Genomic DNA, 26,837 nt, shown 5'->3' on the forward strand with positions numbered 1-26,837 from the left:
GTGGTACTGCGGTGGCATGGCTGTAGGGGTCGCCTCAAAGGGGAGGGAGTAGCCCCTTCGGACGATTGCAGCACCCACCTGTCTGACATGACAGTGCGCCTATGGAGGAGGTGATGGCGAACCCTGCCCCCAACTGGCGTCACATGGGCCTGAAAGCACGGAGTAGGAGGGTTTTGAGGCGGATGCTGCGGGGGAAGGTGTGGACTGACCTCGCCGTTGTCCCCAACCGCCGCCACGGCGGTTTCCACGGCCGCCACCGCATTGGGTATTACCCTGCGGAGCGTGGCTGGCAGCACGTGTGGGTGCACCCCTTCCGTGGCCACGAAAGGAGTGAAAGGCAGCCTATTACTGGCGCGGGGCCGAGAGGCCCAAGGACTTGGCCGTAGCCCTGGAGTCCTTAAAGCGCTCAAGCGCATGGTCTGCCTTGTCGCCAAAAAGGTGACGGCCATCAAACGGCATGTCCATGAGTGTATTCTGGACATCGGCCGAGAAGTTGGCGGACCTCCACCAGGCGTGGCGACGAATCGCCACCGTCGTTGCCATCACTCTGCCCAGAGAGTTGGTGGTATCCAGTCCACACCGGATCGAATAACGTGCCGCATCTCGGCCTTCCACAAGGGCTTGGCCGAGTTTAGCCCATACCTACAACGGGCATTCTGGCAGCACATCCGCGACTGTATCCCACAGAGAGTGGGTGTAACGGCCCAAGAGGCACGCGGTGTTGGAAGACCGCAGTCCCAGACTCAGGGAGGAGAATACCTTCTTGCCGTATTGCTCGTACCTCTTGGATTCCCTGTCAGGTGGCGCCGACGGGAATGCGGTCTGGGAATTTGAGGCCTGGATCACCAGGATCTCAGGGGTGGGGTGGGTGGACAGGAAACAAGGGTCGCCCGGGGCCGGGCGGTGGTGTCTGGCCACGTTCCTATCTACAGGCGAACCAGTAGCGGGCCTGGACCAAGTGCCCAAAAGAACATCGGTTAAGGCCTCGTTAAACGGCAGCAGAGGCTCGGCTGAGCATGACTGCGGCTTAAGGACCTCAGTGAGGAGGTTAGTCCTCATGGCCGCGACGGGGAGCTCAAGGCCCAAGGCCTTGGCCGCCCTCATCAACACCACACAGTAGGTTGCCCCCTCCTCCGTAGCCACGGTAGGAGGTGAGACAAAGCCAGTGTCCGGCGAAGTGTCTATACCACTAGCCTCTCCAAGTTCACCTGCCCAGCCCTCCTGAGACTGGCATTCACGTGCCAGAGGGTCCTCAGACCCCTCCCAATCCTCCTCATCACCCATCTCCTGGTACTCAGGGTCAGCAAATGATGGGGCCGGTTCATGGAAAGTGAACTCTCCGAACGGCGTCTGAAGCGGCGCCGTTCCGGCGCCGGAACCGGGTCGAGGGAGGCATCGGGGACGGCACCGCCCGAGGACGGCGCCGGGGGTGACACCTGAGGGACCAGCGCCGGGGAGGTCGTTAAGTCCACCGGCGACGACCCGGATCCGGATCCAGCGGAGGCCTGCGGCGCCGGCGGCGTCGGCGTCGGGGCCGAAGCCCCCACCCCGCTAGGTCCCCCAGACGGATCCGCTTGGCCCGAAGGCGCCGCGGAGCCCGTCGGGGGAGAGAGGGACCTCATGGCCATGAGGAACCGCTCGATCTCCTCCGGCGCCGCGCGTGGCCCAGGGACCGGAGGGTATGGGGCCAGACGCGGCGCCTGCGACTCCGACGGAGCTGCGTGGGCGGTGTCACCTGAACCCCCGGCCGCGTTGTGCGAGCGTCGGGGGGAGTCGGAAGAGCTGACGTCTCTTCGACTTCTTGTGCTTACCTGACGACTTCGACCCTGAGGAGTGATGTCGACTCCCGGAGCTCCGATGGCTCCTTTCCCGGTGAGGGTCGGTGACCGACATCAGCCGGTCGCAATCCTCACAGGGCTTAAAACCTGGCATCCCTACCGGCACCCTTCGGAGTCTAAGACTTCGAAAGAGGATGATCAAAAGATCAAAAAAGTTTAGTCAAAAAGTGACTAAGGTACCACTTTTTCCGGATCTGCGCTGCTGGCGCGTAAAAAAGAAGAACTGACGTCAGCACGCGGAGGCGGCGTCTAAGTACTCAGACGACATCATCACGGTGCCCACGGTGCCCACGACGCCGACGACGGACGCGGAGCCGCAGACGACGCCTACCGACGCACAAGGGTACTGCTACGCAAAAAAATTCCGGATCCAGTCTGACGCCTGGGGATATTCTAAGGTAAGGACTCTATCACTAATGTGTCTCTTTCAGATAATATGATCAGCATTGTTATAATCCCATAAAACACAAAAGGAGAAATCATTTTACAATGATGGTGAGAGCAGGTCTTATAGTGCCTAGTTATATTACCCTCCCTAGCTAGGAACTATTTTTTTCATAAAATATAGAAGGTCTCTTAGGCTTGTGTGGGGGACCTCATACCTCTAAGATCCTCAAGAGTGAATCACATCAGGATCTGCAAACGCTCGCTGTCTCTCTGGAAACGGGATTCTTCCAAGTGAAATCCTGCCTACGGTGCAATATTAAAGGTGCCAGAATCTCCGTTGGCTTGCAGCTGCAAGGTATGTTATGTCTAAAACATGAGCCAATCAGTCCGAACATCAGCTACCTTGTTATGATAACCTTGGAGGATTTAGCACTCACTGTACAGACTAGGGTCACGATGTAAGTCAAGGGATGCCGAAAACAAGCCTTTCTCATGTGAAGCTATTCACCCAGCCTAACTTACAAAAACAGCTATATGCAGTGTTGTGTGCAAACAGCAGCAAAAGGTAAAATGGTGTTTAAACTTCTAATAAGCCTATCCTAACATAGCAATGTGCGCAAACTAGGCCTAGCCCTCGCTACAGCAGCTGGAAAGATAAACAAAATGAACACCGCTGTGTGGGGAGAAAGCACATTTTTATGGAAGCACACAAGTTCTTCTTAATCAAAGCATGTACTCCTGGCTCCCGACATGTTTCCGGAGCCAAAGCCCCTTTCCTGGTGGTTCTTATATAATTATCTGGTGACAGCTGCACTGTTGAGCCAGACCATAAAAATTCCAGGATTATGGGACCATGCATGACAGTGAGGGTTTTTCTGCTGCAAACCAGGAGTGCAAGAGTATCAATCAGCAGACACTTATCTTTGCCCATTCATCCTCAGCAACAATCATCCCACTGGTTGCTTCCAGAAGTCTTAGGGAATGGGAGAAAGTGGCTGCAGAGTGGCTGTTGTAGTGGCTCTTGTGTTTCCCTGCTGCTTATCAAGGTGAAGGGAAACTCATTGTGACCGAGGGGAAAACGGTACCCTGCATAGTGAAGTTCCGTCTTTGCAAAGGACAAAGTTTCACTATATTGCTCAATTTCACAAGGGTAGTTTAATTTGTCCGCCCTTAAGTTATTGTATGTAATGTTACGTTAACTAGGTTTAAAGTGACAAAACAAGTGTCTTGGTGCTTTGAGTACCTTATGAAGGCTCAGTGCTTTAGAACAGTTCTGTTAATTGGTATGCAGAAAATGCAGTGTTTCCAAAAGTTATGGTAGATGAGAAGTGCTTCTCAATTTTAAATTCCACAATTGTGTCCACAGATATGACCATAATTCCCTCTTGTCTAGACATTTCTGTTTTAAGGTACATTTCGCAATAGGCTCTTACAGCAGTGGGACACCGGTTTTGTATTGGGCAATAATGCTGGAACAAGTTTGTTAAAAAGGTGAGGGCATATTAGAACACCTAATATTTCTAGGTCCTGTGGACAATAGGCATCCATTGGAGAGTACAAAGAGCTGCAGAGAGTGGAATATCAAGGCTGATTCGATAAAATCTCTGTGGCTGTAGATTGTACACTTTTCAATTGCACACAGGAGTATTTGGGTAAACTGTAAATCAGCACCTTTGCTATAATTTAACCTGTACCCTCCAAGAGCCAATGCTGCTGTTACTTCATGGGGGAAGTCACGAAACTTTAAAATCCACCTTAATATTTTAGTATGGATCCAGTAAGACTGTACCAAAGATATTGCTGTCACTTCATGGGGGAGGTCTAGAAATGTTAAAATATACCTTTATGTTCTACAATGGATCCAGCCAGACACTGCTGTCACTTCTGGGGGAAGGTCTAGAAACTTTAAAATCCACCTTAGTGTTCTATGATGGATTCAATAATACTGTACCAAAGACAATCATCTAAGTTACTTTAATGGCAGTGAAAGGACTGAGAATTGAGTCCCATCAGTGGGGTTATAGGAATACAATTATTTGATTTCAAAGTTGTTTCGCCGGAGGTGAAAATTAATTGGAGAATTTTAAATGTAGTGAACCAGAAAGATAATGAGTGCTATTAAATGACTGATAAACTAAGACTACAATGAAATGTCTAAACAGATTTTGTATGGCGATTATATATACAGATATCACTTAATCTTATTCAAATATCTATGCCTTATTTTACAGTGGCTCACGCATCGCTCTTCATTCAGAACTCATCCGTTACTGCCTGCTGCATTGTGTTGATGCTGGTATTCTCATACAAAAGTGAGATTGAACAAATATGGCAAGGCTGGCTGACTGTGAGTTCATATTCCTTTAAATATTTGAGACAATGTTGTGCTGACATCTGTTTTTTCAAATCTGTGTATGTAATTTATATTGTATACATGTGCACTAAACCAATTCCACATTCAAAGGCCTTGGCCAGTGTTTCTTGAAACCACATGGCTCAGTGGCTAGTAATGGGCAATGTACTCCACACACAAATGCACTAATCACAGTACACGGTCAGTGGCAGTCATACATTTTCAAAGTATCTGAATGGGACACTGGATGTCCAGAATGCCCATTAAGCAAGGTCAGTTGCAGGTGGTGTTGGACCTGAGATGTACAGAGAGCACATGGCCACAGATTAAGACATGCATTTACTTTGAACAAAAACACCGATAAAAAGGTATCCAGAGTCATTGCCTGCACGTGATATTATGTGTCCAGTACCCATGCAGTAGAGACATGGAATGGCTTGAAGGCACACCTTGCATGCACAGCGATTGTCATTAAGAAACGTGTTGTGTAAAGTAACCATTCTTACAATACCACAATGGCATGTACTAAGCCAGGTACATCATCTATACCATGTGGATTATTTGGCTAATGTCCAGTGCCTAATATATCTACATTATCGTATCTCGTGTTAGTTTTATTCTGTTTTGCAGGCCTTAACTGTGGTTAGCCAAAACCTATAAATGTCTAAATAGGCATACCATTTTTCAGGCCCCCTAAAGTATGAATGAATGAATGAAATGGCATTTGTAACGCGCAACTATGCCCAGTGGGCGTCAAGGCGCCTAACGCAAACAACTAGCTGACGGCAGTCAGAAACAGGAGCTGAAAGTATGAAAGGGAGACAAACTATTTAAGCATTTGGTCCACAATCTGAGAACTGTGCTCCAAAAACTGGTTTGTGAAACCTTTATATAAAAAAAATCAACATTTGTTTTGATATTTAGGCGCATCTGCCACACTTTGGGGCGTATCCTGGTCCTCCGTTGGACTTGGATGTTCATCCTGTCCTGTAACCAACAAGACATTTTGAAGAACTGGGTTATTTAAGACCCAGCGGCGCCTGGGGCACGCCCAAAGTCTTCGGGTTCACCTGTCTTAGGGTACAGAGACACGGGACTCTTCGTGGTGACGTCAAAGATCAAATTTATTGGCTGCAGCCACAACCAAACCAAGTACCAAATTTGCTACGATTAGGCATCTTCGCTCACTAATCGAGCTTCAAACTTCAAGGGATTATCTCTACCGATACACTCGTAAATATACGAGACCCTCGGCTTTGGAAATTGCAATTTTCAAATCAAAACTAAGGACCAAACAAACTAAGAACCAAAGGACCAAAAACTAAGGACTGGGAGCGACCCACTTATACTTAACTGAGGTATCAGTCACGCCAACAGAAGACCCGTCTATCGTCTCGCCATACAAAGCATCACAAATGGGTCCAAGACAGGGCGACAGTCAGGGCGCAGTCCTTCGTAGCCGTCAGGAAAGCAGGAAGCTTCGCAGAAAAGACCTTAAGTCCACGTACGACATGCCGGGGTCGATGAAGTGGTGGCCGTCCTCCAGAATTTCCTCACGAAGCTCCTCACGATCTTCAGGCTTGGACCGGTACCGCTGAAGTCGCCCCACATTGGGCGCCAACTGAAGAACCGGGTTATTTAAGACCCAGCGGCGCCAGGGGCATGCCCAAGTCTTCGGGTTCACCTGTCTTAGGGTACAGAGACACGGGACTCTTCGTGGTGACGTCAAAGATCAAATTTATTGGCTGCAGCCAGTAACAGAAGTCCTAGAAATCATCACGGTATGAGTTCTCAGGAGACTGCTCAATTTTACAAAGCAAGTCATCTCTTTTTATTCCAAAAATCACATTCCAGACAAAAACCTAAAATTTACAAACTGTCCAATCACATGTATTCACACCAGAAGTATCGCATGACAGTAAAACCCACTTTTCAGTTGCCCAGCCCATGATCAATCAACGGTCAAACCCAACATTCTTCTTTAGATAGGTCGAATGAACCCATTATAAAAAAGGCCACAACCCAATCATAAATAGACCATAAAGAAAGGAGCAGAAACAGGTGAGAGCAGGATAAGGCATATTTGTGTGCAGTAAAACTTTACGATGTCCTGTGCTCTGATACTTAATCTTGATCAGCTAAAGGGCAGGAACTGGTTTAACAAGGTCAGCTTCAGGCAACAGGGTCAGTTCACTCAGGTCAAACAGGAGTCAGCACGAACTCGAGCTAAGGTGTACATTGTCCTTAAAAGACTAGTTCAACCAAAGTCATCGGCCTATGTGAGGGCAACCACAAAATGGCTGCCATACATAAAATGGAACCCACGGTTCAGAACGAAATCTCCACAAACGTAGTGAATCTGTAAGTCTAGCGTGACGAGATCACTCGTACTTGCCGAACTCACTAGTTACAGTTTGCTATTATCAAATTCGTAACGAAACCATGCCATTTATAAAACGAGTTCAGAATTCACAGAACCTCAGACCCTCCCTTTGCCCTTACATAGGCAATCACTCAGTCTGCGTCTGAGTCGATGTCAATATTCATCAGATCATCAAGATGCTGCTGGAGCATCATCCTATTACTCAGGACTTCTCTCGAGACAGGTCTTCTCACACACGTAGTAGTACAAAGGCCACATATGGCAGGGCCACACTGTACACAGAGACAACATGAGAAGAGAATCGCTAAAACCATGTTATGTTATGTTATGTTATGTAACATTTTTAATGCGCACAGATGCTCCAGCAAAGGAGCGTCCTGGCGCAAGGGAAAGGCAGACACAACACAACACTAAAACCAGCACCAAAAACAGAGCACTTAAAACAGGGGGAGTTTAAAACAGAAAAGTTTTCAAGGCCCTACGGAAAGATATTAGATCATCCAGAAGACGGATTTCCAGGGGGAGCGCATTCCAGAGAACTGCAGCTTTCACTCGGAAGGAGCGTCCTCCCATCCGGCTGAGTCTGAACCGAGGCACAACCACCAAGGATTGTCCAAGGGAGCGAAGTGAGCGAGTTGGCACATAAGGAGAAATCAAATTATTAAGTAGCAAAGGTGCCGACTCACGAAGAATTTTAAAAACCATGCTGAGGGCTTTAAATTGGATTCGCTTATTCATCGGGAGCCAATGTAGGGACCGCAGAGTGTTGGAGGTAGGGCAAGCCCGAGGCAAGCCGACCACCGCCCTAGCCGCAGCATTCTGGACTCGCTGTAAACGGAGAATCTCAGCTTGGTTCACTCCTAAAAGGAGTGAACTAGCATAGTCCAGGCGAGAAATAATCATCGCTTGAATGACCAGCTGTCTTGTAGGAGCATCGAAGAATTTGAGCAGGGGTCTTAGCCCGCGTAATACTCCAAAACAGCAGGCCGCCACTCTCTTCGTGTGAGTCACAAAGCTTAACGTATGGTCAAGCCATACTCCCAAATTCCTGAGTTCCAGGACAGGGGCTGGCGCTGTTCCCAGCTCAGAAGGCCACCATCCATCTCCCCAGAGGTCCGCATCCCTTCCAACGATCATCACCTCCGTTTTTGATGCGTTCAGCTGGAGACAGTTGTTATTCATCCAGCTGGCCACCTCTCTCAGTCCACTGCGGAACCTGAGGGCATCCTTCTTGGCATCCCCGCTGATCGTAACCGCCAGCTGAGTATCGTCGGCATAGGAGACCATGGTTAGGCCCCATTGCCTGGCGACTTCAGCCAGCGGCTGCACGTACAGATTAAAAAGCGTGGGACTCAGCGAGGAGCCTTGAGGCACCCCCAGGTCCAACGGATGGAATTTGGACTGAAAGGGAGGGGTGGCAACGCAGAAGGAGCGATCACTAAGGAAGGAGCGGAATCACTGCAGAGCTGAACCACCAAGGCCAATGTCCTGCAAGCGGTGTAGAAGGATGCGATGGGAAACAGTGTCAAAGGCAGCGCTCAGGTCTAATAAAATAAGCGCTGCCGTTTGACCTGCATCCAATACAATCCGCAAGTGCTCAACCATTGCCAGAAGGGCCGTCTCGGTGCTGTGACCAGCACGGAACCCATTCTGCACGGGATCCAGGACATTAACCTGGGTCATATGCTCTGTGAGGGCCAGATTTACATGGGCCTCCATGACCTTGGCCGGCCAAGGGAGCAAAGATATCGGGCGGTAGTTTTCAGGTTTCGACGGATCCAAAGATGGTTTTTTCAGGATCGGGGAAACTACCGCTTGCTTCCACTTGGCAGGAACAAGTGGAAGCAAGCGGAATCTTCCATCCCCAGGTCGATAACAGTTCCCAAAACCATCCAATCAACGACCAATCTCCTTTATCCACATTTATAGACTCAGAGATCTTATGTAACTTAGAAATGGCCTGGTATACTGTAGGAGCATTGTCTGGTATGAAAATGCAGCAACTCGATTGGATCACTTTACATACCCCACCTCGGTCCGCAAGTATGACGTCCAAAACCATTCGATTCTGTAATGTCATAAGGCGATCCGCTTGAAGCTCAGCAGTCAGATTACAAAGGGCACCGGCAGTTTCATTTATGGTGGATTCAACCACTCTCGATAATTGCCGGATGTTTCTACTGTTTGCCATAGGTCCCCAAAATGGTAGGAAACCCTTGAAAAAGTCTCCCACTTCTTGTCCCGTAGTATCTTCCTCACTGAAGACACCCCTAACAACTCTCGTTCTGTTGTAATCTACAGCAGCAGTATACGTAGGAGGCAACACATATGCAACAACCATGTATATGCTCTATCATATTAGACAAATTACGTGCCCTTAGCTGCTAAAACCGGTGGGGAAGTTTGGGACGCAAAGACATACGTCTGAGTACAAACACTCTTCCCTAACTGAGCTCTCGGATTCTTGCCTTTCCCTTGCAGACAAAAATGACCACGATGGGGTACAATCCAAATCAGAGGTGACCTTTTTCGTCTCTGCTTCTCACCCAGACTAATACTATATCAGGTTGCATTCCAACCAACATATGCTAGTAACTCATCCTTGGGAATAGTCTTATACGTTTCAATATCTCTACTCATATCTGTAATTCCCTTCACCAAGGCTTTATTACTCGAGTTATCTCTCATGGAACGCAGGGGATAGGCTTCGATGGCATAAATAAACATTGTCTGATATGCCCATACGGACCCATTGTAACTGAATGGCAGAACTAGAAGGAATACCTCTATCCATAGTATGTGGCATAAGACCACACACCCAACAATTAGTGGTGTTCACTACTAACTGGTGTTGATGGAGAAGTTGCACAAAGGAATTATTCACAAATTCCGACCTTCTAATTTGCTCGTGTTCAGGTAAAATATGAAAAGAATGTAAAGAAGCAGTAGTAGGAAAAGACATAGGTTGGGAAGTAGGTGCAAACAGCTGTTGTGTAGCATAGAAAACCAAACCCACACAAGCTAATGCAATATTCAAAAGCATTAAAAAACACATTATTAAAAAACATTTGCTACGAACCAATATACATATTCGGATTTTAGAGTCCATTTTCCTAACATTCTGGGCAGCGTCAAAAAACTCCATCCTCTAACCGTGCTGTTCGCGGCAGTTGGTTCTCTTCCGCTAAGGAATGCACCTGTCAGTCTAGGGAACGCCCTTGGACCAACCAGAACCCTCGACCTTGTGTCTACACGGCTTGCAATCCCAAGTCTTTATACCGCGACCCTACAGCTGAACCCGGATGGTGGTTCGAAAAAGAAAAAGACAAAAAAGTTTCTTGATCTGCCAAAGTGTAATTTCACTACATAAAAAGAAAATATTTATTTGTCCATATGTACAATCTTTCTTGGTCTCAAATCGTAGCGTTCTTTGTCTGGCACAGTCTGATCTTTGAATAGAAGATCCGGATTGGTGGTGTCAATCTTCAGATGAGGAGGCACAGCAGCTTGTAGAACATCATCATCCTCACGTTCAGACCGTGTCCATGTCAAATGAGCATCACTAAATGGAACGAATCTAGGGACCTTCTCACAATCAGAAGTGGCGATACCATCCCTTACCCACTGATCATATGGTAAAGGCAAAGGAACTTTTTTACAGTGGGTGGCATGCACCCAGTTCTTTTTGCCTGCTACTCTAACAGCGGTTCTAGTAACCAACAAAATCAAATAGGGGCCGGTCCATCTAGGTTGCAAGTTCTTGGTACGCTGAAAATTCTTCACAAGAACGTACTGTCCAGGTTCAAGTACGTGGCCTGGATCTGTAGTAGCTGTCGGCAAACTGTCATAGACCTGTTGGTGGAGAACACGTAATTTAGCAGTCACGTCATGTAAGTAATCCACCAACATAGGGTATTCAATACTGCTGTATTCTTTCGGACGAGGCACTCCCCAAACATTCGCTGGACGACCAAACACAATCTCATACGGACTAAGTCCCACTCGAGAATGCACAGTCGTCCTTGTTGACAAAAGATCCAACGGCAAGGCATCTGGCCATGTAAGACCAGTGCTTGCTTGTACCTTAGCTAATTTCAGCTTAAGCGTACCATTGTAACATTCAACAAGTCCAGCAGACTGGGGGTGATTCGCTGCGTGGAACTTCTGATTGATTCCCAATCCAGAGCATACTTTCTTCATGATTTGACCCCCAAATTCACTCCCATTGTCTGACCATACAATTCTCGGCAATCCATACCTAGGGAAATACTCTCTCAACAAAACCTTGGCTGTAGACAAGGCAGTATTATCTTTTAGGGGGTAAGCCTCTATCCATCTAGTAAAGGCGCAAACAACCACAAGAACATATTTCAGATTGTTGCATCTCTCCATGTGAATATAGTCTAACTGTATCACCTCAAACGGATACGTCGGAGGAGCAAAATGACCAGCTGGAGTTGGAGTTCCCTTACCAGGATTATATTGCAGACAAATCATACAATGTTTCACCACGTTCTCTGCACATTTTGGGACTCCAGCATTCTGCCAAACTGGGGCCAACAACTTACATATTCCTTTCGAAACTTATATGAGCCAATCCATGAGCCATTGTAACCACTGGGAGCACATACGCGTCTGGCAACAACCATTGTGGTGTTCCGACAACTCAATCCAACAACCTGTAGAATCCAACATACCCGTACTCTCTCTCCAAACATTCATTTCCTTTTCTGTAGCTTCAGCCTGAATCATCTTCACACTTTCTATCGTGTCTTCACACATTCCACTAGCCATAACCCATCTTGCTGGTCCTGCAACATACATACGGCTCATCATGTCTTTCGCTGTTTCCTTCGCAAATTCATCCGCAAACGCATTCCCTCGACCAACATCATCCACAACTTTCTTATGCGCACTACATTTCACAATTGCAATCTGCTTTGGGAGAGTGAGAGATTCCAAAAGTTCATTCACTAACTGCCCATGCTGAATTTTAGTTCCATGAGAAGTAAGGAATCCACGCTCTCTCCACAAATGTCCAAAACTGTGCGGAACACCAAACGCATACTGACTATCGGTATAAACATTCACTCGCTTTCCTTCCGACAACACACACGCTCTAGTCAGTGCAATCAACTCTGCTGCTTGCGCAGAATTCTGTGGTATGCGTGCTGTCTCAACAACTGTATTTAAAGTTGGGATAGCATATGCTGCAGTCGTTTCACCATTGGGAAGCTTAAAACACGAACCATCAACCCACAGCGTACCATCAACATTCTCAAAAGGAGTGTCCTTAAGATCCACTCCAGCTTTTGTTTCTTCCTCTGTACGAAGAAAACAATCATGCTGTTCTTGAGCATCCATCTCTGTAGAGATCGGCAACAACGTAGCTGGATTCAACACATTACATCGTTTAATGTGAACATGACTAGCCAACAGTGTCAACTCGTAACCGGAAAGACGTGCACTAGTAAGGTGCTGTGTCTTAGTCCTATTTAGTAAAGTATCCACTGCATGCGGAACCATCACAATCAGCGTATTATCCAATACCAAACCAGCAGACTGCCGAATAGAAACGGCAGCTGCGGCTGTAGCTCTCAAACAACTCGGCAATGCTTTAGCAACTGGGTCTAACGTTGCTGAGAAATACGCACATGGACGCTGCTTGTCCTCAAAAGATTGTGTCAACACTGACAACGCACATCCTTCTCTCTCGTGCACATACAACGTAAAAGGCTTGCTATAGTCTGGAGTACCCAACACAGGAGCCGAACATAATGCATTACGTAATTCAGAAAAACTTTTCTGGCATTCATCAGACCAAGGAAGAGGATACGGAGCATCTTTCAGAGTCAATGCTAACAGAGGTTTCGCCAACAGTGAAAAACTGGGGATCCACTGTCTACAATATGACGTAATACCCAAAAGGCACGAACTTCTCTCTGTGTCGATGGCACACTCATTTGCGCAATCGCTTGAATTCTCTCTGGGGTCAATTTCCTTCCCTCCTTCGACAAGAGATGACCTAAGTAGGTTACCTCTTGGCGTCAATATTGCAACTTCGAAGGCGACACTTTATGATGAAGGTCAGACAAATATCGCAACAACGAAAAAGTAGCCTCTTTACAAATCTCTTCGTCATCAGCAGTAATCAACAAATCATCGACATACTGAATAAGAGTAGAACCAACTGGTAACACAAACCCGTAAAGCTGAGTTTTCAACGCTTGACTATAAATTGAGGGACTTTCACAATAACCTTGGGTAGCTCTCTTAAATCGGAAGCTTCGTCCTCCTAATGAGAACCCAAAAATATCCCTACTCTCCTCAGCAATAGCAATACTGAAGAAAGCATTCTTCAAGTCGATGACAGAAAACCAAACTGCCGAAGCAGGAATCAGAGTCAATAATGCAGTAATATCAGATACCACGGGAAACTGTGGCACGACAATTTTGTTGACCTCTCGAAGGTTGATCACAAACCGGTACACAGGTGGCTGAGAAGCATCTGTACGCTTAAGAACAGGCAAAACCGGGCTATTGCACATGTTACCTCTCGTTTCCTCAACCACACCCTTCTCAACCAGATCATAGACAATCGCTAAAAGAGCTCTCTCACTATCACTCGAGATCTTGTATTGTGGTATACGAGGCAACTTAACATTCGACTTTAGCGTAACAACATACGGTGGAATCTGCAAAAGACCAACATCATTTGGACCTGTAGCCCAAAGCGTTTCAGGAAGCGAACGTAATTCCAGTGGCAAACAATCTTTAGACAAATACATTGGAGAAATCACTTTCTTACCAAGCGTAAGTTGTACTCCCGAAGGAGAACAATGCAATGTTGCATACAATCTTTTCAGCAAGTCCAATCCTAAAAAATTCTCACCACAACCAGTCGTTAGAATAAGTGGAGCTTCCAATTCACAAGGGCCAATAGAAAGGGACAAAGGACTAGAAACCGGATTACGAACTGGGGCGCCTGAAAATCCTACGGAAACATTGGTCAAGCCAGACAAAGGTGCGCCAGGGAGTTTAGAATGCATAATAGAACTCTTTGTCGCACCAGTATCCAAAAGAAAAGGTTCCACTACACCTGATGTAATCACTTCAACATACGGTCCACTCTGATCTACTGGAACTGACACTACTCCCTTACTTTGTCCATGGCTGTCCTAGTTATCATTATAACCAACACTCTCACCTTCAACATAGTAATCCTCAACATAGTACTGAGGAGACTGACCACTCGGGACACTCTGTCTATCAAAATAATTCGCAGAATTCTGTAGGGAAGAGGAACGCTCATTCTGGGGGATCACACCACGACCTCTTCCTCTAGGCGCTTGCTGAAAACCACCACGACCTCTCTGACCAGGTGCACCATTCGCACGCTGTAACAAAGTCAGACAATTATTCTTGAAATGACCTTCCTCTCTACAGTAAGCACACTGATTCGGGCCAGGAAAGAATCGCTGAACATAAGGCTCAGGCTTCTGTAACAATCTCTGAAATTGTGGAGGTTGCTGAAACTGAGGCTGATTCTGACGAGGCGGATAAGCTTGTTGCAAAATAACTTTCGTCTTTAAATCCTTCGTTTTCTTCTCTACTTTATCCTTCTCATCTTTATCCCTATTCTCGTAATATTGAGCAGTAGCCAATATCTGGGCCGACGAAGAAAATGCCCATGAATTCTCAGAGTCCTTCAACTTATTAGAAAGTTCGGGAAGCAAATTAAAGACAAATTTATCCACGAACAACCTTTGACCACCTTCCGTACTCATATCCTGACCACTGTGATCGATAAACGTCTCTTCAAACCTAGTGAAGAAGTCAGACACACTCTCATCTTTCTTCTGCTTGCATGCTGCTAACTTATCCCAATTCACTCGTAAAGCAGGCATCATCGTCTTCATCAAAGTAATAATTCTACCAGGTAATTCTGCAACTAAGGGTTCAGGTTTAGCACCTCCTACCTGTCTACCATCTGCAGCAACAATATTCGCCCAAGTATCACCTAACTCTGCTGCATGATTCTCATGACGAATCTTCGCCCACAAAGGTTGCGGAACTACATTACCCATCAACATGTCAACGTCGGCTAAATTCATTATACACGCATCTACTGTCTGAGACAACTCTTTGTAGTAACCAGCAGGATTCTTACGAGGATCAGGTAAGGTCTGCTTAAGAGCCAAGAACTCTGCTCTCTTCCAAGGGACATGTACCCATATTCGCTGAAAATGAGGCAAAACAGGCGGATTAGCAGTTGCGTCTCCTTCTTTCCAAAGTGGAGGGACCTCTCTCATTGGATACTGTCTCACTTTCCTCCTAACAGAGGGATCAGGTTCATACAACGTCTGAGGCGGAAGTCTAGATCTAAAAGCCAATATCGTCTCTACATCAGTGTCCACTATCATCCCTTTAGCAAAATCTGACTGAACATCAAGCACATCCTGCGGAATCTGACCCAACTCATTATCTTCCCATTCCTGACGCAGGAAAGTACACATCACATCGAAAACATACCTTTGCTTAGGCGGTTCCCACTGAAAGAAAACATCCATAACCGCTGGCAAATTATACCTTGAAGCATTCAAAATCCATCTACGAGCCAACAAATCCAACACTGTCCGTTCCTCGGAACTAGGAAGCTGACTACGACTCTGCTTACGTCCCGAAACAGGGGTCATATTCAATGACCCAAACAATGGAGACAACAGATTAACAACAGTCTTGGTCATTCGTTTTCGAGCAGAAGGAGAAGAAGCAGACATAAGAAAAGGAGAATAAATATTCTGAGGCAAAGAAGGTGTAGGCATAAGAACAGTCGGAGTCGAAGAAGCAGAAGTAGAAGGCAAAGGAGTTTGAGGCAAAGCTGGTAGCAAAGATGGCGACCCTAGAGCGGGTTGCACAGGAGAAGGTAAAACCATCTGTGGAGCACCGGGTGGCTGAACAACAGCAGGAGGTTGAACAACAAAGGGTGGAACAACCGGTGGTAATGGAGGCGCAGTAGCACCCTGCACATAAGGAGGTGGCAATCTCAGTAAATGAGAGATCAAAGAATTTTTTTCAAGATCTTCAATCGCTTTCGGAGGAGGAGACGGCAAGGCCGGATAACATTTATCTATGGCCATGCAACGTTGCCTATCTGACACCTCAATTGCTTTATCTTCTTCGTTTTCTTTAAACTGCCTAGCAGCTTGCATTATTGATACATCCTTTTCTCTTTTATCTCTTTTAGCTTGTTTAATTTCTCGTTGTCTGGCTTCTTTACGCCAAAGGCGAAAGGAGTCAAACATTGCCGGCCGGGCTTTCTTCCTAAATAATGTAGTTTCGCAATTGTCTAAAATCTCTGTATTAAAGCTACCATGTTGGGGCCATTGTAAGACACAATGGGCCCGATGTAGGTAAATCTTTTTTACCACTTCTTAAATACCGATTCATACCGAATCGATATTTAAGAAGTGGTAAAAAAGAGGAGGGGAGATGTAGGTATTTCAGATTCGGTAAATACCGAATCGTTAAGATTCGGTATTTACCGATTCTGTAAATACCGAATCGGTAATGCCCATTGATTCCTATGGGCATTGAAGCCCATAGGAATCAATGGGCATTACCGAATCGGTATTTACAGATTCGGTAAATACCGATTTCAGCAAGGGTGCAGGGGGTGTCACTTTGACACCCTCTGGCACCCCAAAAATAGGCATGTGCGCCATGTGGCACACAGACATGCCCTAAGGGCATATCTGTGTGTCACATGGCACAGGTGTGCATGCACACATGTGCATGCACACCTGGATTCGGTATTTTACCACCCAATTGGATTGGGTGGTAAAATACCGATTCTCAAAGCCCTGTGGCACTCTGACATGTGCCAGCTACATCTGCATTTACAGAATCGGTATTTTACCGAGTCTGTATTTACCGATTCGGTAATTTTACCGAGTCGGTAAATACAGGATCGGTAAAATACCGATTCTGTAAATGCATGCCTTACATCTGAAAACCCTAATACCGGTCGGAAACGGCCAAATCGGCCATTTCCGACCGGTATTAGGGCTCCTACATCTGGCCCCATATTTTCTAGTGTGGTGGACCCATACTTCATTGAACGTAATGGGGCCCACGCCGTGTTTAGAATAGAGCTCATAAGTCAGAGTTCCAACCGGAGGTATCGGACACGAATCCTCCAATCGGGAATCCCTGTTGCAACCACAACCAAACCAAGTACCAAATTTGCTATGATTAGGCATCTTCGCTCACTAATCGAGCTTCAAACTTCAAGGGATTATCTCTACCGATACACTCGTAAATATACGAGACCCTCGGCTTTGGAAATTGCAATTTTCAAATCGAAACTAAGGACCAAACAAACTAAGAACCAAAGGACCAAAAACTAAGGACTGGGAGCGACCCACTTATACTTAACTGAGGTATCAGTCACGCCACAAGAAGACCCGTCTATCGTCTCGCCATACAAAGCATCACAAATGGGTCCAAGAGAGGGCGACAGTCAGGGCAGCAGTCCTTCGTAGCCGTCAGGAAAGCGGGAAGCCGCGCAGAAAAGACCTTAAGTCCACGTTCGACATGCCGGGGTCGATGAAGTGGTGGCCGTCCTCCAGAATTTCCTCACGAAGCTCCTCACGATCTTCAGGCTTGGACCGGTACCGCTGAAGTCGCCCCACATTGGGCGCTAACTGAAGAACCGGGTTATTTAAGACCCAGTGGCGCCAGGGGCATGCCCAAGTCTTCGGGTTCACCTGTCTTAGGGTACAGAGACACGGGACTCTTCGTGGTGACGTCAAAGATCAAATTTATTGGCTGCAGCCAGTAACAAAAGTCCTAGAAATCATCACGGTATGAGTTCTCAGGAGACTGCTCAATTTTACAAAGCAAGTCATCCCTTTTTATGCCAAAAATCACAATCCAGACAAATACCTAACATATACGAACTGTCCAATCACATGTATTCACACCAGAAGTATCGCATGACAGTAAAACCCACTTTTCAGTTGCCCAGCCCATGATCAATCATCGGTTAAACCCAACATTCTTCTTTAGACAGGTCGAATGAACCCATAATAAAAAAGGCCACAACCCAATCATAAATAGACCATGAAGAAATGAGCAGAAACAGGTGAGAGTAGGATAAGGCATATTTGTGTGCAGTAAAACTTTACGATGTCCTGTGCTCTGATCCTTAATCTTGATCAGCTAAAGGGCAGGAACTGGTTTAACAAGGTCAGCTTCAGGCAACAGGGTCAGTTCACTCAGGTCAAACAGGAGTCAGCACGAACTCGAGCTAAGGTGTACATTGTCCTTAAAAGACTAGTTCAACCAAAGTCATCGGCCTATGTGAGGGCAACCACAAAATGGCTGCCATACATAAAATGGAACCCACGGTTCAGAACGAAATCTCCACAAACGTAGTGAATCTGTAATTCTAGCGTGACGAGATCACTTGTACTTGCCGAACTCACTAGTTACGGTTTGCTATTATCAAATTCGTAACGAAACCATGCCATTTATAAAACGGGTTCAGAATTCACAGAACCTCAATCTGAAACTGAACCTGGTCTTTCCAACTACTTTGTCAGTTCAAATTAGAAATCCATGAAGCGAACTGTCAATATATACATACAATTTTTACCTTCATGTTTTGGGGATTCAAAGAAACTATTGGAGTAGGTTTTCACTGAAATGAAACATTAAATTAGACTCCTTTTGAGGCAGCACACACTATGGTTCAGTCTGCAGTCTTCACAGCATATACTAAACCTTTCTGTATTTCCACAACATGTATGATCTTAAAACAGTCAATACTTGTTTCGTCCACACAAGGCTTCCTCAAGGCTCATATATTTCAACTACAGTCTGGGGGCTAATTAATAATTTTTCAGGTTGAAGGCTTAGATTGTGCCGATATATGCCCTCAACATGCTATATGCTGAAGCACCAGAGGTACCTGTGCGTACTTCACAAAGGCCATATAGAAGGCCAATCCTTGTGCATGCAATATAGAGGACTTGGCCACAGGTCTTCCTCTATATGCCCATAGCTATATTAGTGTCTGGAACAAGTCACGCTTTAACACACCTCTCCTGTGTGCCTTACATAGAGATGTGTCGTGTACTTCTTTCTGTGTAGATTGGGGGCCTCAATCACAAATGTAAACTTACACTTTTGTGTAAGTTTATGATTTTTAGGGATTTGCAAAGGAATTTTATGAGTAGTACCTTTATGACTGAGAAGACAAAAAACTTACCTTGCCACAACACCCGGCAGGCCTCGCGGCGGCGCGTAATTGACGCGGAGTGAGAGCGCCGCAGGCGCCATAAAGCAGCAGACACCCCGGCAGAGCGGGGGAGACAAAAAACTTACCTTGCCACGCCGACACTGCCAGGGGCTCTCAGGACGCCAAGCCGCCACCGCCGAGAGTCACTCTGCCTCCAAGCTTCGCGCCGCCGCTCCGGGAACCACAACACCCGGCAGGCCTCGCGGCGGCGCGTAATTGACGCGGAGTGAGAGCGCCGCAGGCGCCATAAAGCAGCAGACACCCTGGCAGAGCGGGGGAGACAAAAAACTTACCTTGCCACGCCGACACTGCCAGGGGCACTCAGGACGCCAAGCCGCCACCGCCGAGAGTCACTCTGCCTCCAAGCTTCGCGCCGCCGCTCCGGGAACCACAGCACCCGCCAGGCCTCGCGGCGGCGCGTAATTGACGCGGAGTGAGAGCGCCGCAGGCGCCATAAAGCAGCAGACACCCCCACGTCGCGGGACGCGAGCGGGACGCCCGGGGCTAAGCCCGGGCAAAGGGCGGGCCCTCTACGGCCCTCAGAGGCCCGAGGAGCCTGGCCTGGGCCACAACCCCTACCGATCACCTTCAGCCCAGTAACATTTGGACACAGAAAACTGTAAGCTTGCACATATCTCACTCCAAGCAACAGGGTTGTTATTTTGTTTATCATTGCTAAGTTCTAATCATATGGGTCTGTCATCACAGTGTTAATATTTTTAACTGTTATTTGTGATTACTAGTGGGGTCTGTCATGAATTGTCGGGAGACCAGAAGCATGGCTGTTGCAGGAGCGAAAAAGTTAACTGGTACTCTGGACGACTTTATCGTTCACACACATGCTCTAATTGATGAGGGGATTGTATTAATGGACAGGAGGGTGTCCCAAGACCTAGCAATGGCTAAGAGATCTTCTTTAGGTCTCATTGCCCAGGCACGTACGCCCAATATCGAGTCCCGCCCCAATACTCTCGCCATGATACATAATGCTGGGGATTTTGACGTCCCAAGCTCACAACAGGACTTGGAGGCCACCCCTAATCTTAACCTTTTGATAGAGAGTGGCTCAGACAGTAATGAGCTAGATAACCCACCTTTGGTCAGTGCCACAAATCAAAGGGGTTTGAAAGAGGGGGCAATCCCTAAACAAAAGGCCAATAAATCCACCACCCATAAAGGGAAGAAAGCACAAACTGCCCACAACCGGGACAAAACCATCTTAGATCCGGTAACTGTGAATAATAACTTAGCAGTCTGTGCAAATGACATTGGGGGGGTGCATTCGATACAAATTGGCTTGCCACTAAGTCTTCCAGACGACACCATTATAGACAATAGTCTGGAGGAAATTCTGGAACTAAGTGGGGAAGTCAACAATTTAACCAAATGTAGCCAGGATAGGAGTGGGCTAAGCGCGGTAAATAATAATATCTTTAACATGTTAAAAGCCCTACTCGAACCCATAGAGGTTAGGCTACGTTGTTTAGAAACTGTATTGAAAAACATTCATAAGGATATAAGTGCCCCAAGCTTTAACCTGAACACCAAGGTACCACATGTGGCGAATAGAGCTAACAAGCCATCTCTGGCTGGTAAAAGCGTCACTGTGGTTAATAATAACGTTCCCAAGAACCCTAGTAATACCTCAAACATGGGAGGCGCTAAAACAAAGATCCCTGATCTTAAACAAACAGTGAACTCAACTAAACCTAAGACAACTTCCCAAGTCAAATCTAATGATCCCACACCCCCGACCCCAAATCCGGACCCGCCCCAAGAGACAAGGCAGCGGCCCGAAGAAACATCCATCTTCCCCCTGATGCCTGCCCTTATGTAGTGATTCTTACTGGAGCCACGGAAATTTCACCATCTGAAGTAGAATCCTACCAGGCTCTGAAAAATAAAGTGTGCCATTGGCTCTCTAAAAATCATCCCCTACCGCCGAATATTCCAAGCAATATTTTAATGGTGGAGAGAACCCCATGGGTGGGCGGGAATAGAAAAAACTTACAAGGGGATTGCATCGTGGTCACCTTTGAGAACACACAGGTGGTAGAATACATATGTAGAGGAACCTCTTGTTACCAAGCAAGTACTGTTACCGCTAGGCCTCTTTCTTATTTCTACCTACCTGGGAATCAAGTAGATAAAAGATGGAGCTGGTTAAGGGGCCCATACGAGCAAAAAGCCAGACAGAGGTTTAACCCCCCATGGGAGGCGCAACCTTATGGCTGGGATGAGGGTGGCGATGAGGAATGGAATTTGGTTAGGAGAAGAAGAGGCAGACCACTCCCATTTGCCACGGGGCCTCAGAATAGTCACCCATATCATCACCATCAGACTGTAAATGGGTATGATAATCATTTTAACTGCCCAATTGCTAATCGTTATGAATGTCTGCCAACCATGTACTGGGTCGATTGACAAACACAGGGCTCACCACTGAGACAGAGGCTTAACATTCCCCCCACTCCTTTGCAAAAGGAAAACAGTATTTTGGACATGCAGGTGTTACATCTAACTCCAACCTTTGACGAGGGCGTCGAAGGTGGGGCCCCATTGTGCAAAAAAATGGATGAGGCACCGGGCAGACGGGAGATTACCCTGGCAACATGGAACATTGCGGGTCTCAAGAATAAAGTGGATGATCCGATTTGGCGGGACTTCATAGGATCTATGGACATAATATCTATACAGGAGACCTGGGACACCCAAAACATACTGACAGTGGATGGTTTTACTACTTTCTCCCTACCGGCTGTCGGATCAATGCGGGGGCAGGCCAGAGGGGGACTGGTTATTTTGATCTCTGCTAAAATCCCGGGTATATATACGCAAATAGCTACTGGCTGTCCTTATTGTCTTGCAGTTTTAATTACTCATAGGGGTTACCATAATGTTTTGGTTATAAATTTTTATAATTCTTTTGATAGAGACAGTCCAGTCAGTAACCTGATGATGTTAAGTTCCTTCCTGGTCAATTTTAAAGAGTCTATAAAGTATGAATGTACCATCTTGTTAATGGGAGATTTTAATGTCCATTGCTGTCAGGATAAATGCCCCCCAAATGTGTTATTTGGCCCCCCGGATGAGGAAAACATCCATTTTGAACACTCAGAGCAGGGTATTTTTTTAGAATCATTGTTGGCCGAAAATGGGTTAATACTCCCAAATGGGTGTGATGAGGATATCCCCACGTTTATAGGCCACGGCAGCGGCTCTGTGATTGATTATATTTTTCTCAGTAGTAGTTGTGGAGCCCAAATCAGTAGCTATTTGGTTGTGCGGTCCCACTTCAGTGACCACAATCCTGTTGTATTAAAAGCTAAGAACATAATTGTTAACAGGAAAGCTGCCCAAATTTGGTAGACAAACATGACATGCGGTTGACTGACCAAGCACGCAGAATTAAATGGTGTAAGCTAATTCCAGAAGAGTTTTTCTGTAACCTCTGCCTTAGTAGCAGGGAGGATTTAAAGCTATGTTTGGATGACCAGGCTGGGGATAGTGAAGTAGTGGAGGCGTATAAAAAGGTTTGCCTCGACATTCTCTCCAACCTGATGCGTCAGGGTAAAGGTAGAACACAAGGGAAGGAAGGCTGGTTTGACAAGAACTGCTCAGCGGCCAACCATAAACTTAAGGTAGCACTCAAGTCCAAACCAGTAGATAGATTGCTCGTGGCCACTCTCAGGAAAGAATATAAGACTGCCATCGAAAGAAGGCGGCGCGACATTAGAGAGGATGCCTGGGCCGACCTGACCTCAACTGATGTATTGAAAAATAGAGCCAAGTTTTGGGCTGTGGTTAATCAACCCTATTTTTCAGATCCGAGTAACAATGAATTGGATTGTGGAATCCAAGAAGACAAATGGCACTCGCACTTTAGGTCCGTTTACGAACAAGAGACCTTGGGGGTAGAAGGCATGATTGCATTCCCCCAATTGCCTTATACCTTGATCGTGAACGAGGAAGAGGTGGCCGTGGCCATTGGTATGATGACCAGTAATAAAGCTCCTGGACCAGATGGCGTTCCCTCTGATCTTTTTAAAGTTGACATTTTATTTTGGTCCAAAGTTTTAGCGAATGTTTTTAATAGAATTTCTAAGACAGGCATTCCAGAGTCATGGACTCAGTCGGTAATTGTCCCTATCTATAAAAAAGGGGATAGGGGTGACCCTGGCAATTACCGACCTATATCCCTCATTGATTCCGCGGTTAAGGTTTTAGGGAGAGTGGTCCTAGGTAAACTGACCGATTGGCTAGAGGAGACTAATACTCTTTCTCCTCTACAGTAAGCCTAAATTTACAACTGCTTATCGGGAAGTACACTTTAGCTAAGCAAGGATCTTTGTACATTGCCTTTATGGATCTGTCCTCGGCATTTGACCGAGTAAACAGATCCAAGTTGTGGGGCCAGCTCCTTAACATTGGAATAGATCCAAATATTGTGTACTTCCTAGCTGACCTCCATAGGGACCTTACTGCAACGGTCCGTTACGACAGAAAGGGGAACTGCACGGAAAAAATTAGTATTATTAATGGTGTAAGGCAGGGATGCATTCTTGCTCCCCTGCTCTTTACACTATATATAAATGACTTAGGTAGAGACTTGGGCGCAGTGTGTAAGGACATCCCGAGGGCAGGGAAACATCTACTGCCAGCCTTACTGTATGCGGATGATGCCGCTCTCCTAGCCAGAACTGCAGTGGGACTTCAATGCCTGTTGAACTCTTTTTATGTTTTTATGAATAATCTTGACTTAAGTATTAACTTTGGTAAATCCCATGTCATGGTGGTGGGCCATAAAGCGAAGGCCAAAAAAAATGTGATGTCATTGCACTGTAATGGGCATAAGTTGTCAAGAGTCCCAAGATTTCCCTATTTGGGGGTTGTTTTTGATGAATGTTCTACGTGGCACCCACAAATATTGGAGAAAAAAACAGCCCTGGCACGCTCCATTTCTGCGGTGCTGGGCTTTTCACGTAAATTAGGGGTGAAGCCCATTGAGGCAGTTTTAAAAGTATATGCTGCCAAATGCACTGCCATCGCTATGTATGGCGCTGACCTGTGGGGCTTCAGGTCAGTTACATCGCTTCAGGTTACGGAAGATAATTTTTTAAAAACGCTCCTTTCCGTCCCAAGATCCACGGCAAGCTTCATTGTCCATCAGGAATGCGGCGTGGACTATTTGGAGGATAGAATTGCCATGGCTCCCATTTTAAAATGGATATCAGTCTGGCTTAATCTAGAGCTTGAAGTGAATCATGAAATCTTAAAAGACTGCCTAATGCTAGATCACTGGGAAAAGATCCCTTGGTTGAAATATGTACAACAAATGTGCGAGAAGTTGGATCGGCCTGAATTGTTTAACAAACCTTCGAGTCTGGTGAAAGGTGATTTGAAATGGGTCAAAAACACTTTTTGTTGAACAGAGGAATGGACAGAGAAGGCAGGGAGCTGTTAAAGCCCTCTGTCAGGACCCATCAACTGATTGTTTCCTCTGGCCATGATCCGGAACTTTACCTTAAGGTTGTTAACAACTCCAACCACAGGTATCTTTTAACTAAGTTCCGATTGAACAAGATCCACTTATTAATTTCTGGCCGCCCTGGCTGGACCAGGGGTATAGACCTAGACCTGTGCAAATGTGACGGTTGTTCGATCATGGATACTGTTCACTTTCTGTTTTTCTGTGAGCACTTTAAAGGCATTAGGAAAAAGTTCATTATACCCTTGTTAAAAGGGAAAGGATTTAGGCAAGTTAAGCCAGCTCTGTTGTACCTTCAACTTTTAGCAGAAATTTGGGAAATCTATAACGTGGCTAAATTTTTAACCATAGCGGTGAGACTCAGCAAAAAGATCACTTGGTCCTAGATGACTCCTCATAAATGTCGACCATTGTTACTTGAATCAAGTCTTTTTAAATTTACAATTTCTCATAATGAGTTTTTATATTGATTGTTGTATATACTGTTGTTTTTAAACTCTTTTCACCATGTGCTGCATATCTTAATGGGTACTCCCTTCCTTTTTCTGCTGTATTTTATCACTGTTGAATTGTGGACCATTTTTTCATGTTTGTGTACTTTTATGGTTTTTGTAAATTGAACCGAATAAAGTATTTCTTGACTTGACTGAGGAGTCTTCGCTCTAGTGGCGGAGATTCCAGACACAAAAACATAGGCAGTCGTAAAGATACTACTTGTAAAATTCCTTTATGAATTCCCCAAAAATCATAACATTACACAAAAGTGGAAGTTCATCTTTGTGAATCAGGGCCTGATTGTCTCTGACCTATTAGTTCTTCAAGTTTTATAAAGTGAATTCCACACCACTGTCGATGTCAGAATGCTCTACATAAATTGTTAGAAATTGGGTTTCTGATTGGCAGTCAGATACACACCATACATTAAGCTGTGCTCACCCTCTCGATGCCAGGCCAGAGCAGGCAGGCTTAACTTAAGAGGCAACGTGTAAAGTATTTGTGCAACACTTCAAACAGTGACACAGTGAAAACACCACAAAAAGACTCCACACCAGTTTAGAAAAATAGATTATATTTTTATAAACAAAACAAGACCAACACAACACAAATTCATTAAGTGTCACTTCAGCTACCCCAGGCATTTTGGTGAATTATTGTCTATAGCACTCTGGGGTACAAAAAAAGACTAAACTTTATTTAACATCCTTGTCATCACAAAATATATATTTTAAAATGACTGAAAGTATGGAAAAATGGCAGACGGATTTGGCATGACTGCCTTCCATTGAACCACAAGACACACAGGTTTCTTTCCTTAAAAAGAGTCCTTCCTTACATTTTCAATTATGATTTAAAAACTAGACCAGGGCTGTTTAGCTCACCAGTTGTGTGACCATCAAAATTGAAATACATTTTCATAGTTCCTTTGTTTTTCATCCTCATAACAATATGAGGATTAGACCCATGTACTTAAAGGTGTTCTCAATTCTGATAATGGTGACCATTTGATGACAACAAACTCACTTATATTGCATTTAGAATCAAAACAATTACAAAAAACAATCGTTCTCAATCTGAGTGTCACATGTGAGCCAGTATTTGTGCAAACCTTTTCTGTTATTACAGGGACTAATCATTGATTCGTCTATTCTTGAGTACCGATAAGATACTGACATTCATTGCTTTACAATGGCATGTACCATAACCGATCCTCAATACAATTGCATATGATGTACTAGTAACGAAGTAATAATAAAATGAATTACTAAAGTGACAAATACATTATTTATTGAGTACACAATCACTACTGTATCTTTGATTACCTTTTTGCTCTCTAATTATTTGTACAGAGTTCCACTCAAATAAGTTATATCACTTTGACCAGTGGCCACATAAGGGTTGTTTCACAAATTCCATCTTTGGCAATATGACAACGTTATTTTTAAACTCTCTAAGTACATTCATAATCAACATCAGTAAATTCACAAAAGGAGATAGGGCCTAAATCAAAGTGCCACATATTATATCTTATTTGCTTGAGCATGTCCTTAATGTTACATTCACCCATTGTGAATTGAAATTTCAGT

At 45.6% G+C, this 26,837-nt stretch overlaps 1 protein-coding gene across 1 annotated transcript in view; it reads left to right on the forward strand.

Annotated features, from left to right (window-relative positions):
- Window positions 1-26,837, forward strand: part of LOC144784136 (ferroportin-like) — a 91,377-nt gene that overhangs the window by 30,420 nt on the left and 34,120 nt on the right. Inside the window, exon 3 of the mRNA XM_078662816.1 lies at window positions 4,457-4,572. Within this exon, the coding sequence (XP_078518942.1) occupies window positions 4,457-4,572 (116 nt within the window). The remainder of the gene's footprint in view (window positions 1-4,456; window positions 4,573-26,837) is intronic.

The sequence above is a fragment of the Lissotriton helveticus genome, chromosome 10 (genome assembly GCF_964261635.1).
Source record: "Lissotriton helveticus chromosome 10, aLisHel1.1, whole genome shotgun sequence".
Classification (NCBI taxonomy): Eukaryota; Metazoa; Chordata; class Amphibia; order Caudata; family Salamandridae; genus Lissotriton; species Lissotriton helveticus.